Genomic DNA, 14614 nt, shown 5'->3' on the forward strand with positions numbered 1-14614 from the left:
TTGCCGAGCGCTGGGCCCCGCTCTCCCGGCGGCGGCAGCTGCGCCCGGGGGGGGCGGGGAGCGGAGGGGCGGCGGGAGCCCCGGCCTGGCAGCTCGGCTTCAAGTTTCCACCGGCGCGTGGTTGTGCAAGAGCCGGAGGAGCGGGAGCCGCGGGCGCCTCGGAAAACGAGCCGAGCCCATAAACAAAGCCACGTGGGCTCGGGCGGGAGGGGGGCCGGGCTGAGAGCAGGCGGCTCTTCCGGCAACAAAGGGCCGGAGCCCGCGGCCCGGGATAAATAGTGCGGCCGCGACGGCGGCGCCGCAGTCCCGCCAGCCCCGCCAGCCCCGCCAGCCCCGCCAGCCCCGCCAGCCCCGCCAGCCCCGCGCGCCCTGCGGCCCTCCCCGGCGCCGCGCCCTCCGCGAGCACGGGCGCTCGGCTCCGCAGCCCTGCCCGCCGCTTCCCTGAAGCCGGCCCCGGCACCCCGAGCACCCGCCCCGGGCGGCACTTCCCCGAGGCCGCCCAGCCGGGCCGGGCCGTCAGTCCGTCGAGTCCGTCGCGTCTTCCCCGGTGCCATGCCATTCCTCGGGCAGGACTGGCGGTCCCCGGGGCAGAGCTGGGTGAAGACGGCCGACGGCTGGAAGCGCTTCCTGGATGAGAAGAGCGGCAGCTTCGTGAGCGACCTCAGCAGGTGAGTGGATCCGCCGCCAACTTCCAGCCCCGCGAAACAGACCTGGGCTGGTTTCGGGGGCGCGGGGCGGGTGAATCGGGGGCCGGCAGGACTGGAACAGGGGGAGGAGGGGAGCCCGGGCCGGGGGGTGGGGTGGGGAGTTGACGGGGTTTCTGCAGAGGTCGCCAGAGCCCGGGATTCGGAGAATTTGGTTTCTCTCGCTGTTCAAGGTCAGCGTCTCCGAGTGGGCACAACTCTACAGAACCCCGGTTCCTCTGAGAATCTGACGACGACCGCGGATCTTGTCCGCAAACGTTCAAACTTAAGCACCCAACTTCAGGGGACCCCTGCCTTAAGGACACGAGGCGCGCAGTTTGCCCGTGCGGGGGCGCGGGCGAGTGGGCTGCGCGCCTGTCACCGCCGGGGCGGCGGGGCTCGGAGCGCCCAAGCGCTGTGGCACAAGTCGGGTGACGCGATGGGTCCCGGGTCCAGCACCTCCAGGCTCTTCCCACGCGCAGGCGACCGCAGAGTGGGCAGGGAGGATGAGTAACCGGGAAGGGGCGGCCAGATGGTCCCCGGGGCGCCGGCGCTTGCGGGGCGGACTTGAACCGGGGTGAAGACCTGCGGCGGATGCAGAGCTGCGGAGGAGGGAAGGGGGGCGGGCATGGAACCCACAAGCTTTCTGCTTCTGAAAGGACGAAGCATTAGCACCTGTTTCCTCAGGGGGCCTTTCGGTCCGTTTCCTGGCCGAAATAATTTCAAGTGATGCCTATCGACTGCAGAAAGTCCACCTGGCTCAGGGGAGGTCCCACCTGAGCTCTGTCCGTCTGGTGGAAAAGCCGAGTTCCGCTCGATCGGGTGCTCCGCTTGGTTAATAACACAGGAGTGCTGTCTAATAAGTTAAGTGGTCAGGAATCTGTCAGTCCCGGATCTCAACAGTCGACTTCCAGATCCCCGCCATTTGGCACAGGTGAGAAGGGCAATGAAAGTGGGTCCAGGGCGCCTGGGTGGCTCAGTCGTTGAGCGTCTGCCTTTGGCTCAGGTCATGATCCCGGGGTCCTGGGATCAAGCCCCGCATCGGGCTCCCTGCTCCGCGGGAAGCCTGCTTCTCCCTCTCCCACTCCCCCTGCTTGTGTTCCCTCTCTCGCTGTGTCTCTGTCAAATAAAATCTGAAAGGAAGAAAGGAAGGAAAGAAGATCCAGAGGGGATCAGTGCAGCCCAGCCATCCTTGGGGGCCTTTTCTCGCAGCCTTTGGTTGAAACCACTGGTACCAGAGCCCTTAAATTGATTTCGGTGATGAGTTCTGTAACTGGATGGGATTCCCGCTTACTGAGATTTACCAGTGACTTTTTTTTTTTTTTTTTTTTTTTTGGCGAGCCCCTGGCACTCAATTTTAAGAAAACTAACAAGAAAGTATGGTTATTTTGATAGCTTGAACTCCAGAGCACCCCCTCCCCTAGCTGTCTGTGGTTTGTAAAGCATTAAAACTCCTTTAGTCTTCCAATGAAAAAAAACAAAAAACCAAAAAGCATTTAATCCTAGGGGTCTGTCAGGAGAGATAAGAGCATATATAACTCTTACGTTAAAGATCCTTTGAGGCAGTTCCAGTGGAGTTTGGGGAGCAAATAAGAAATCTCATTTATGGAAAATCAGATCATTTACTTATAGTAAAATAAAAAGACCAACGGCTGTCACTAGACTCTTCCCTTTTAGGGATGCCAGTTACCAATTATGCCTAAATTATTCTTCCTAGACTAGAAGGCTCCTTCCTTCCTCCTCGTTCCTAAGGAATGATGATCTGCTAGTTCGGTACTTTATTTCTGTACAACAGTTCAGATTCTCTCTGGGGAGGTGCAGCAATGATCTGCTGAATGGTGTCGCAGTGGCTCACCCAGATACAATTGTAGGATGCTCTTCAGTAGGATGCAGACCATTGGGCTCAGCAGGGGAGGATTCAAAATACAGAGCCTCTGGTTCCTATAAATATTCACACTGTATCTGCTCCAGGAGATAAGCTGGTTTCACTCCCTTTAGGAGCAAATAGTGGTGCCTCTCTGGCCATAGTATGGGAGACCTGAAGATGGTTTTAATTTACCGCGGAAGTTTAACCTAGGCTGGATCAGGTAGCTTTACACCCCTCTGTCCCCTTATGAGCCGCCTTTCTTTCCTCCCATTTCCTGCCTTCTGAGGTGTGGCACTGCCATAGTTATAACAAATGGTGATCAATATAGGGACCACCTGTGGCTCTTGGATGAGTCAGAGTTTAGGAATCATCTGGTAGCTCCTAGCAAAGCAGCTGGCTGTTTGTTTGTGGAGTATTTTTTTTTTTCCCTCCATCAATTGTAAACAATCTCTTCCCTACTTAGCATGAGAAGTCTGCCAACTTAAAAGCAGTTGGTCTTCTGAGACCTAGGTTTGTAGTCTCAAATATCCCCACTGTTTTTAGCCTTGGTGATGTTTCTCTGTGAAGTAAGGTTTGGGTTGAATGCCTGCCTACACAGGTGAAGCTGAATGCCTCTCCTGTTAGGAGAAAACAAAAGGCAGACCCTTTCAAAAGGGGGAGGAACAGGAACGGGTAATAAAACCGAGAACTACAGAGGCAGGGTACACTTCTCTAATTCCATGTACCATCCTGTGAGCTGCCTGAACAAGAATAGGGAATGAAGGGTGCCTTTGGCGTGTCCCGACCTGGGGACAGTGTTTAGTGTTGATCACAGCATGTCTGCACAGCACACCTTCTCTGGACTCTGCTGGCCACTGTCTCTCTGTTCCGAGCCCCGTCCCCCTCCAACAGCAGAACAGTACTAAGCCCATGCCAGCTAGGAGCCCCTTCTCACCAACAACCTCCCCCCCCACCCACTCCCGCCTCACCCACCCCCAGGATGAGTAATCTCAGCGATGTGAGCCTCAGGCCCCTCTTCTCCAAGTCTACAGTCCTGCAGCTGAAAACCCCAATGTTGCTTTCCAGTGTACCTAAGGCTGAACCAGGAAGCAGGAAGTTTAGCTTGGTACCCTGGATGAGTAGTGCAGGAGATGAAAATAATAGTTCAGATTTTTATGAGTGCTTACTACGTGCCAGGAAGCCACTGGTCTATGAGCTTCATATATTAGGCTGTTTGTTTTACCAAAACAATCTGGGTGCTAGCCAAGGGAGTTTGACCATTTGGGTATGTATGGGAGCAAATTAGCATAGAAATCTCACTGGCCTTACTCTACTACTAAGCCCTTTGGGGCAGTGGCAGCTTTCTTAAATGCCCTGTTAATGCGAACAAAATGAGAAATAGGCCTCCTTTTTTCCCTTCCCTCCCTTTTTATCTCCTCTGCCCAAAAGGTCTTGATTTTGAAATCTTTCCACCTTTTCTAAAGTTGTCTTTCAATATCTTGGTATGTGTGTGTTGATGGTATAGGGCTGGGAGAGGTCTTTTTTTCTTATTCTAGGCCTGCGCCTATAAAAACCAAGATTAGTAAAAACTGACCACAAAATAGCAACTTTAGTGGCTATTATTGAATTTAATGAAGAAAGTAGCCTCTTTAAATAGTTTTGCTTTAAAAAAAAAAAATTAAATGTCATCGTTCCTAAATGGCGGTGGCTTTTCTTGTTAAAATTTTCAGTTGTAATTTTCCATTGGCTTTGCATTTCCTTGAAATGGACCTAATTGAACTCTCAAAATAAATTATTGCTTGACAGAAAACCTATAAGCAGGCAACACAAATAAATCTTATAGCCCTTCCTTCCAGGCCCTACCTCAGGAATCCAAAACCTAATAACCAAGAGAAAAGTGCAGGGTTTGTCTTTGGTTGAAGCTTTATCTACATTCGACAGTGGGAGAGCATCATCAACGATGTCAAATTCTTCTTTAACTTTGGAAATGAGTCACTTGGACTTAAAGCAGGTCATTGTCATTTCTATAAGGAAGGCAGGTGCTCAAATTCCTTTGGGTAATGTTCTCAATTAGAAGAGAGTAAGATCGGGGCACCTGGGTGGCTCAGTCGTTAAGCGTCTGCCTTCGGCTCAGGTCATGATCCCAGGGTCCTGGGATCGAGCCCCGCATCGGGCTCTCCGCTCAGCGGGAAGCCTGCTTCTCCCTCTCCCACTCCCCCTGCTTGTGTTCCCTCTCTCGCTGTGTCTCTCTGTCAAATAAATAAAATCTTTAAAAAAAAAAAAAGAGTAAGATAAACTATAAATACTTAAAATTTCTGGGGAATGGCCACAGTCTATGGCCCAGGCTCTGAAAACTTTCTGCTAAATCTCAAATGTGTGATTAAGAGAATAAAACCACTTCATTTTATGGTTCTCTACAGGTGGAATTTAGGCTCTTGGTTTTCATTCATGGTGCATGAGTGTGTTTTCTCTAAAAATAAGCCTTCATGTGGCCTCTTTACACACAAAAGGTTCTAACTTTGCTTTCTAAAGCTGTTCTCAGCTTTGGTATGTCATGTACCAAATGACCTTCCCTCTTTTTCCCTTCCCCCTCAACTTTGATTGAAATTTCTTGTTGGCTCTAAGGACTCAGAGTTCAGCTCTCCCTTTGTTCTGCCCCTCTTTTCCTGCTGAGCTGGGAGCAGGTAACTGGCTGCTCAGTGCTTCTGTATGCTCTAGTCATGCAGGTAGACAAGCACCCGCTTCTGTGTAACACAAAGCCTGGCCCCAAACATTCACCCTTGGCTTGCTTAAGAAACTGTCTCTAAGAGAGGGCATTTCTGCAGTAATCTCTGTGAAACCTAAAAATATCCTGTTTCGCCCAAATGAAAAGAAGGCTATAGATACTAGGAAACTCGGTAAATGGCCTTCCTAGGGCAGATTAACAAATGATTACCCATCAAGCTCCTCCCTATGGGTCCAGAAACACCACGTATATTGTTGGTGATGTCACGTGTGTTTATGTAGCAAGATACTTACTGAAGTGCTACTTGAGAAATGATTGCAGCAACAGGATACTGGAAATTGTTTTAAACCCTCTTTTCTCTCTTACTATTTACATAATGTCCATTGAATGGAGAAACGCAGGTGTGCCTCGTTTTACCCAACAGATGTATGTCAGAAGATCTAAAGCAAATCCCATTTTAAATTCAGCAGAGGAACTCAGAAAATTAAAGGACTCTGATAGATTGGTGATAGAAGAAAAAGCCCCCAGTTTATGTTTTACCGGTGGGCATTATAAATCCTGCCTTGCTCATCCATACCCATGGGGTTTGGGGAAGCTACTCACTATTCCTGATATTTCTGTATCATCCCTTCTACAGAAACTCTTCAGAGACTCTCTGTAAAGTTACATGGTGTAATAGCCTAGAACTCAGCCTACTGACGGAAGTATGCACCTGACCCAAGTTGAACCTGTGCATCCTTCAGTGACCTGTGGTTAGGGCCCTTCGGTCTTTTCAGCCCTTATAAATTTATGAACTGTGAATTCAGCTGGTTTCATTTAGGACCCGAAGTCTTTACCCCGCAGCATGATGCCTAGTGTTAGTCACAGAATTACGTGAAACTTAAACAATTAGCACTGTACGCTAAACATCTCCTAGAAATGGAGGGTATAAGTCCGATTTTTGGCAAATGTGATCATGTTTCAAAGCCATGATAGAAGCATGCTCATTAAAAGCAGCTTGGGTACACCTTAAATGGGTGGATTGTATGGTATATGAATTCTGTCTCCATAAAGCTGTTTTTTTGTGGGAGTGGTTTTTTTTGTTTTTTGTTTTTTTTGTTTGTTTTTTTAGAAAGCAGCTTAGGGTGGATGCTTTTGCAAAATGAAGGCATTGTGGACTACAGTGATACCAGTAATCTTCCCTCTCCCTCCCCACTGCAGTCATCCTTTTTGCTTAAAGTAATATTGTAGTGCCCGGCATTGCCCTTAGTTAAAGGGTGCAGGGCTGTGTGTCCAACACAATGGCAGGCACTGTTGGAAATTCAAAAGAAGTAGAAGCCCCCATCCCTGCCTTCCACAGAGCTGCGAGAATATTTCATCCCCAAAGAGGGAGGTCTGTGCCTGAACAGACTTCTTTTCAAGGGGGTTTACTGTTTTGTTTGGGAAGATGTATGTTTTATAACCCAGTAAGTTATTTATAGAAACAGCTCTTACTAAAGTATAGCTGTCACAGCTCATCCCCTCTTCTGTTGTTCTTAGTTACTGCAACAAGGAAGTATACAACAAGGAGAATCTTTTCAACAGCCTGAACTATGATGTTGCAGCCAAGAAGAGAAAGAAGGACATGCTGAATAGCAAAACCAAAACTCAGTGTAAGCCATTTGTTCTGAACTTGGAAGAAAGCTGTTTGAAGATCGTTAGGATGGGTTCTTGGTCGGGGGGGGGGGTAGGGGGGGAATTAGACCCCGAATGTGAGACATCTGCTTTAATGCTGACTGTCATTGACAGAGGTTACTGGGATCTCTGCACTCAAACTGGCTGTGCATTTTACAAGCAAGATTAATGTGTTCTTTATAGTCTTGTTTATAAGTCAGTTGGTAGTTGGGGTGTTTTTCTCCTGCTTGTCACTTACATCTGCCATAGTTAATTTAGTTATTATACAGTGATATGGTCAGCTGAATCAGTTCCAGCATGTGTTTTTATTTGGCATTGGGCTTTGAGGCTTTGGAAATAGATTTGTTTCTCCCTCTTTCCTTATATAAATACCATTACATTTCTAGATGCCATATGTAAGAGTATAAAGTTCTATTAATAAGCGGGAATTATAGATCTTTAGTTTAATCCACCTGTACAAGATGATTTCCTCATGTTACCTGCTTTATTTCTACTTTTTATGGCCTTGTATAAGTTGTAGGCTTGGCATTTAAAACAAACTTGTCCTTGGGTATTTGGTTTTTTTGGGTTTTTTGGTTTTTGGGGGTTTTTTTTCAATTTGGAGCTTTGGCCTACTAAGTCTGATGATCAAAGATTTGGAGAGCTTCAGACCAAGCGAGCTATAACACCAGTCTATATGCGCTGCAGAAGTCAGGCATTGGCATCTCATAGGTTGTTAGTAGAGTCTTCATCTTGTTTGTCAAAACGTTTGACACTTGGGAATACATAAAAAAGAAACAAGTTTAAAATTTGGGGCATGTTGCAAATTTTAAAGCTGTGTGGGGTTTTTGTTTGTTTGTTTGTTTATTTATTTATTTATTGCCTCTGTAGATTTCCACCAAGAAAAATGGATCTATGTTCACAAAGGAAGTACTAAAGAGGTGAGCATCCATCCGTTTATTAAAGAATATGCTTAGCTTTAGGCCCCTCCCGACAGGGTAGGGAGGGAAACTGGGCAAAAATATTACTTCAAATCATGGCTGTCTTCTTGGGTGCAGCTGGTGGTGACTAGCAGTCTGCCACCCACCCAACCATCAGGGTTTAGGGCTACAGAGAGCGTGAGAAGCAAAAGTTGCTAGGTGGACTCCCCAGTCATTCAGTGAGACAAGTGTTTGGTGGTTAGCCCTTCTTTCCCCCTTCTTTTGTTCTGAGATCTCTTCAGACTCCAACTTTGTGAAGTTTTAGCCCCAGAAGGGCTAACCACTAAACACAGCAGCAGTTTTAGTGCCTGCGCAGGGGACAAGACACGGTAGTAAGTACATTTGCGTGGCACTTTATAAGACCCTTTTGTGTACATTTCTCTCTGCACAGGCATCTGCTCAGATACCTAGAATACAACACAGTATGGCAGAATGATAGAATTTCTGTCACTCTCAGGGACCTTGGTGAATTTGTACATCCTTGTGTGGTTTGAGGCCCTGCCGGGGGTTCAGGAACATACACGCGACCACCCAGATACTTGGAGCAGAGCTGGGACGGAGTCAGGGCTCTCTGCTCCCAGTTCCTTGTGTGTTCACAGGTAAAAGATCAAAACTTCTTTTTGCTTCCTCATGAAGCCTTAAAAATGCTTCTGATGATCACAATGAGAAAAGCACTAGAGATACGAGGTAGCACGCAGAGCTGACACCAGGAAATGTAATTCCCCTCCCAGGGGATGTTACAGTGACCAGCTATCATCCTGTCACCCATCAGACATCCAACTCCTGACCTTCCCTTGATAAGCAGCTACTTACGATTTTCCCATTCAGCTTTGTGCAAGGGCTCCAATGGTAGAAATCATGAGGAGGGGTGTTTAACACGTGAGTCATTGACTAAAGCAGCTCTTGGCTGCCCTGCCCATCGTTGTGGCTCACGGGGTTCCCAGAAAGAGCTGTTCATGGCAGGAAAGCCACAGATGGCCACAGGTCACCTGAGACAGGCATCTGGCTTGTCAGTAGAGTCCAGGGGGATTGTTCTGGAGAATGACCTCTGTGCCCCCTGTTTTCATGTTCAGCGCCATGGATACTGCACTTTGGGGGAAGCTTTCAACAGGCTGGACTTCTCAACTGCTATTCTGGATTCCAGAAGATTTAACTACGTCGTACGGGTAAGTCTCTGTAGGTTTCGAGTCTCGGTTGAATTGTCTTTTCAGGTTGTCTTGAGGTAGCTTCCTGCCCTCCCCCCAAAATAACTTCTTAGGACACTGGGAATTTTGAGGAAAGCAGAAAACAGACTTGTCAACTCCCCTCTCTCTAGACGTACTTCACGTCCTCACGTGGATCCCATTAGGATGTCCCTGACATTGGCTGTGACAGATGGCAGTGGCCATAATACTCCTGTGAGCCACTCCCAGCCCACAGATGAAGGGGAACACGCTGCAGGCAGCAAGGGCAGCAACATTAGTAAGAGCGAATTCATAGTAAGCAAGCCGGGAAAACACCATGGCTTGTTTTAAAAACCTTCTGTGCCTCGGGTTCTTCTCACTGTCCTCCTCCTTGTCCTGCCTCGGTGACCCCAAGGCAGTCGTGGTTTAGGCTACAAAACCAGATGAGTTCAGAGCACCCCAGGGCTTCTTGCCCACGACTCCCTTCCATCCCCATGGGATAACCTATTCGGTCTTTGGCCTCGCGTTCACTAAAACTTGAAACTACCTGTTTGGACCACTTGCTTTCCATTTGAAACCCTATATTGGGGGGGGGGGGGCGAGGATTTTTTTTAATAAGAGCTTTAGCGAAATATTCGTGATGAACGGAGTAAATGAGTCTAACCATGCCCCTCAAGTCCATGATTCTTTTTAATCGGTTTATTATTGTTTCCCCCACTCTTAGCTGTCTTGTGCCTTTCTGTCAGTGGTTCAACCGGGGAGGTCGTGGCTGTTTGGGTGTTGGTTGGTTGGGTTTTTATTTTCTTTCTCCCTGGTTGTTATGCTGCTCTGTGCCAGGTCACTGAGTCATATGATTGCACAGCTCAGCCAGAGCGATGACATCAAGCCCCCTTGAGGCCTGGATCATTCACCTGTCTTCTGGGCAGATGCAGGCCTGGCCGTCCCAACGGACCTGATACCCAGGCCTCCTTGGAGGTCAGAAGCTCTGAGCTGAGCGTGTGACCGCATGAGCAGATCTGTCTGCTCTCAGCTGAGCCCTTATTGCCATCCAAAAGGGATGAACATGAGAGAGCTTCTGGATGAGATGTTCGTGTCATTCAGTGTGACTCTGCCCCTCCGGGGGGATCACTGTGGCCCGAAGCCCAGCCCAGGCTGGGTAGAGAGAGGCCTGGCAGGAGCTGGAAACTCTGTTGCTAAGAATATGAATAGTTTCCATGTTCTAGGTGTCAGGGGAGGACACCCAGTGCTGATGTCTTCATTTTGCAAACGGATCAGCAAAACGGTCCGTTCTTAGATGGCTCTCCTTCCTACCTGTTTTTCCTTTCACAAGAAATAAAGCAAAGGGACAAGATCACAGTAGCCAAAATCTATTTCCGCGTAACTATGTGCACTCACCTTTATCCTTTCATTAACCCTATGGAGTGTGGGGACTTGGATGATCTGTTTAAACAAAGGGGGGTGTGGGCGCCTGGGTGGCTCAGTTGGTTAAGCGACTGCCTTCGGCTCAGGTCATGATCTTGGAGTCCCGGGATCGAGTCCCGCATCGGGCTCCCTGCTCGGCGGGGAGTCTGCTTCTCCCTCTGACCCTCCTCCCTCTCATGCTCTCTGTCTCTCATTCTCTCTCTCTCAAATAAATAAATAAAATCTTTAAAATAAATAAATAAATAAAATAAACAAAGGGGAGTGTACAGCAAGGTAAAACGACGTGCCCAAGATCACAAAGCTACATAAGCCACAAAATCGGAATCCAAAACCTGGTCCGTCTCAGAGTCCACACTCTTAACTGCTACAGGGAGTCCTCTGCAAACAGAGGATGGAAACATACAATGGTCTGAGGTCAGGCGGTGTCTCCACTACTTTCAGGCTAGTTCAGCCTCATTCAGCCTCCCTAAGACTCCGCTGCCCCTTCTATGAGGATTCACAACAATCTCACAGGGTAGCTGTCCACTCGGTAATGTGTTTTCTGTGGAGATACCCTGCAAACCAGAATCTGTTATTCAGGGTCAGCTACAATATTTATTATTACCTACTAACCAAAATTATTATTGATTCTCCCTAATATGCCTTTTCAGGCCAGTTGATAAATGTTTTTCTCCTTAAAAAAAAAAAGGAAATCTTGCACTTGATAAAGACCCAGCATAGAGAACTTGTATCTGATAGTATCTAATTGTAAACTGTGAGCACTTTTCCTTAAATAATCTTTAAGTCAGAGAAACTGCTCCATGCTTTCAGAGTTGTCAGGTTCAGCGGTAGTGGGAAAATGTTTCTATTTTGGAAAGAGCCATCTTTTTTTCCCCTTCACTGTTAGAGTCCTCTATAATTTGAGAAATAATGTTATTTTTTTAAAGAGCTTAAAACATTTCAATGATAGGCACCGTGTTCTGAGGGTTTTCTACTAAGGAACTCTATGCACATCTCATATATACTTCTTATCCTAAAGCCAACTTTGCAAAGTAGCTTGCCAATATGTCCTCCCCATCTTACTACTTCCACCTAATGGTTCTTAATACAGTGCTACAGTGATTCCTTAGTTCCAGTGAATGACTGAACCAGCTTTGAAAGCCTTAAAAAAAAAAAAAAAAAGTTTTTTTAATTTCTTTAAAGCCAAGTACATTTTTTAAAAATGTGTTGTGTTCATGCTGGCTGTCATCTTCAGAAACAGACCATGCCGAGGGAATAAAAGAGATGGCTAACAGCGCTATCTCAAGATTTCATCATTTTTATCAGTAAGTATGAAAATTTTGTGGAATGTTTTGAATCAAAACTTTTGAATATAAACTGGAAAGGTTTTCATATGGCATTTGTACCTTATTTCGATAGGCTTCAGGTTCTACTCACTGCCTTCACCCCCTTCCCTATACACCCCCAATGGCTTAAATACAATTTTAACTGTGGGTTTTAAAGAGGATCTAAAATCTTTAGAGGCAACAACTTACCCATTTTATGAAAGGTCGTTTTAAAAATTGGTTTACATTGTGCCTCTGGGCCAACACGTTTTGGAAATCCCCCTGGGGAGCTGGTGAGGATTCTAGGGGCTGGGCTGGTGGTGGGCTTGGCACTTGGTCACCACGAGGAGGTGAGTGCTGATTAATGGAGCCAGGGCACAGAGAGGCCAGTGGGGAAAGTGGGTCTCCAGTAAACCGGGAGAGGGTTTTGGAGATCACACACCAACTCATGGCTCTCTGAAGTGAGCCTGCTAATGGCCCACTGGTTCTCATTTGAACTGGCTGCACATTAGAATAGCCAGCAAAGCTTGTTGGTCTACAGAAGCCCACCTCTAAAGCATCTGATTTAATTAGTTGAAGGTGGTGCCCACACCTTGCTACTTAAATTTGTCCTTCAGGTGATCCCTGTGTTTCCAAGTTTGAGAACCAGCTCAAAAAACTACTGGGAGCCCAAAAGCCATATTTTGCATGTGGCGTTTTTAAACAAGATACAGCGAGGCACACAGGCAGGAGAGGATCTTAATGCTTTAATGCCAGGATGTCCTCTGACCTGGTCTCCCAGCTCTAAGGGCTGTCGATTTCCCCCTCCAGACCAGCAAGGTCCTGGGGAACCTTGAGGGCCACTTCCTGACTGGAATGAACGGACCCATATGTGCTAGCAGATCAGAAAGGACAAGCAAAAGCTTGCAACCCCACTCTCTAGCCCTCTGCAGCAAAAAAGAACATCACAACCTAAACCCAGGCACATTCTTATTTTTTTCTGCATCACCACCCTAAGATCATTTGAATGTTTCCAGCAAGTTACTGCATTCCTACCACCCCTGAAAGTCTTTTCCAAAAACATGTTTTAGTTTAAGTTGACTGGCGGTTTGGCAAACAAAAGGCTGAAATATGGCACTGTGACTCAAATTCAAACCCAACGCCTTAAAATTAAGGGCGTGCTGTTGCCAACCCCCTGGTGGGTCATGATGTGCCTGAGAAGCCTGGCCCCTTCACTGGGTTCCTCTGCCGCAGTGACCTTGGATTAATTTGGCACTTCACAGACCCGGCGCCTTCCTCAGATGGAGGGTGGCCCCTGCCACCTGGGTCTTAAAGCCAGGGGTTCTTTTTTTCCATTGGGACAGAGAAGCTGGGATGGAGGGAAGGCGGCCAGTCACCCCAGAGGCAACAAATCAAAAGAACAGAGCCGTTGTGAGCCTATTTGAAAAGGACTCGCAGAAATGGTTGGGAATTGTGAGAATCCACTGCAGGGCATTAACAGTTGAGGGCACAGGGTGGGATCCTTCAGTGACTGCGGATTAGGCTGCCAGTGATTTTTACAGGAGAAAGTCTGTGTCTCTTAGAATTCCTGGCTTTCAGTCCTAACAAGCACTCAGGCTTGCATTGCAGATCCTGCAATGTCTGGGGACCCACAGAAGTGGGGAGCTACCTGAAGAAGTAAGGGTGCCTGCAGAACCATGGAAATAATGGAATGCATGCAGAAGTAGGAGGGTGCTCACGCAAGTGGGGAGCACCTGAGAAAATGAGGGATGGCCAAGAGCCCAGAACAGTGGTGTCTTGGACCATGGACTCCTAAACAAACAATGTAAGCATGTACTCTCCATTTATGTGTGTTCATAAATTCATCTGTGAATCACCTACCTATAAAAGGTGCTAATAATGATATCTGCCCCATCATGTTGCTCAGAGAATTAAAACTGAATTTAAATGCTTTCCAACAGTGCCTGGTTACGTGGTAAGCACTCAATAAGAATCACTTATTGCCATTAATATCCTCATCTTTCGGGTCCTGATTACAGGCATTAGAAAACACACAAGTAGAAAGATGATAGAAATAACAGAGATTAAAGATGAAATGGAGAGATTGATGTTTTATGGTTTTTCTGCCTGCTTTCCTCTCCCATCCCACTTTGGAGACCTCAGGATCAAATTTTTTTCTTCAGGACTCAGAATCTAAACCTATCCCACCATGGGCCCAGAAATATATTTTATACAAAAATTCTGTCTAGTTTCTAGGTTAAGTCAGGTGCTTACTATGCAGGGGGTGGGGTATGATAAATTGGACAGGTGAGCTGACTTAAATACCAATCAGCAGACTTTTTTCCCATTCAAGGAGGTAAGTTCCTGAGAGCATCTGGCACTGTATTCTAAGTGCTCCGGTTGAGGGTAAAACAGAGGGGTTTTTTTTCCCAGTATCTGTAAGCTAGGATCGGAAAGCCCCTCAGGTCCACTGATGGAGGAGCTCCAATAGCAAGGAGTTGACAGCATCCTCCTGCTAGATCCCCAGAGATCACAGACTCCTTCGGGTGAATGCTTTCACATTCCTAAACGGGGGTTTCTCTATGCAACCCGTAACATTTCCCTAGTGTTGCCAAAGCCACTTGAGAATCAACAAACACCTGGCCCTTGCTTGTCAGGAGCTTCTGGGCTACTCTGGGGGACAAGGTTCAACCACTGAGATGGCAAATGGGGTTTTGGTCCTGTCTAGGAGAGTGGATGAAGGGGGTATTGGAGACAGCTTCTTGGAAGAGGTAGAACCTGAGATTGAAGAACCAGCCTCCTTCCCTGAAGGATGGCCAGGATCTGGTGAGGTAGAGAGGCGAGTCACAGGCTTTGCAGGGATGAGTGGCAGAAGCAGAA

The 14614-nt window shown here is 47.4% G+C and overlaps 1 protein-coding gene across 3 annotated transcripts in view; it reads left to right on the forward strand.

Moving 5' to 3' along the window:
- Positions 1-317: 317 nt before the first annotated feature.
- FBXO32 (F-box protein 32) overlaps positions 318-14614 on the forward strand; it is a 34584-nt gene continuing 20287 nt past the window's right edge. The window contains exons 1-4 of one of the 3 annotated variants that reach the window (XM_045895939.3): positions 318-668; positions 6773-6885; positions 7778-7827; positions 8940-9032. In XM_045895939.3, coding sequence (XP_045751895.1) covers positions 553-668; positions 6773-6885; positions 7778-7827; positions 8940-9032 — 372 coding nt within the window. In that variant the 5' untranslated portion in view covers positions 318-552. Of the gene's footprint in view, positions 669-6772; positions 6886-7777; positions 7828-8444; positions 8466-8939; positions 9033-11735; positions 11756-14614 lie in introns of those variants that run through there. The other 2 variants (XM_064587917.1, XM_054512466.1) reach the window with 2 other exon arrangements.

Source organism: Mirounga angustirostris, unplaced genomic scaffold, assembly GCF_029215605.1.
Source record: "Mirounga angustirostris isolate CCGP_5_RB_7025 unplaced genomic scaffold, mMirAng1.0.hap1 SCAF_4, whole genome shotgun sequence".
In the NCBI taxonomy this organism is placed as follows: Eukaryota; Metazoa; Chordata; class Mammalia; order Carnivora; family Phocidae; genus Mirounga; species Mirounga angustirostris.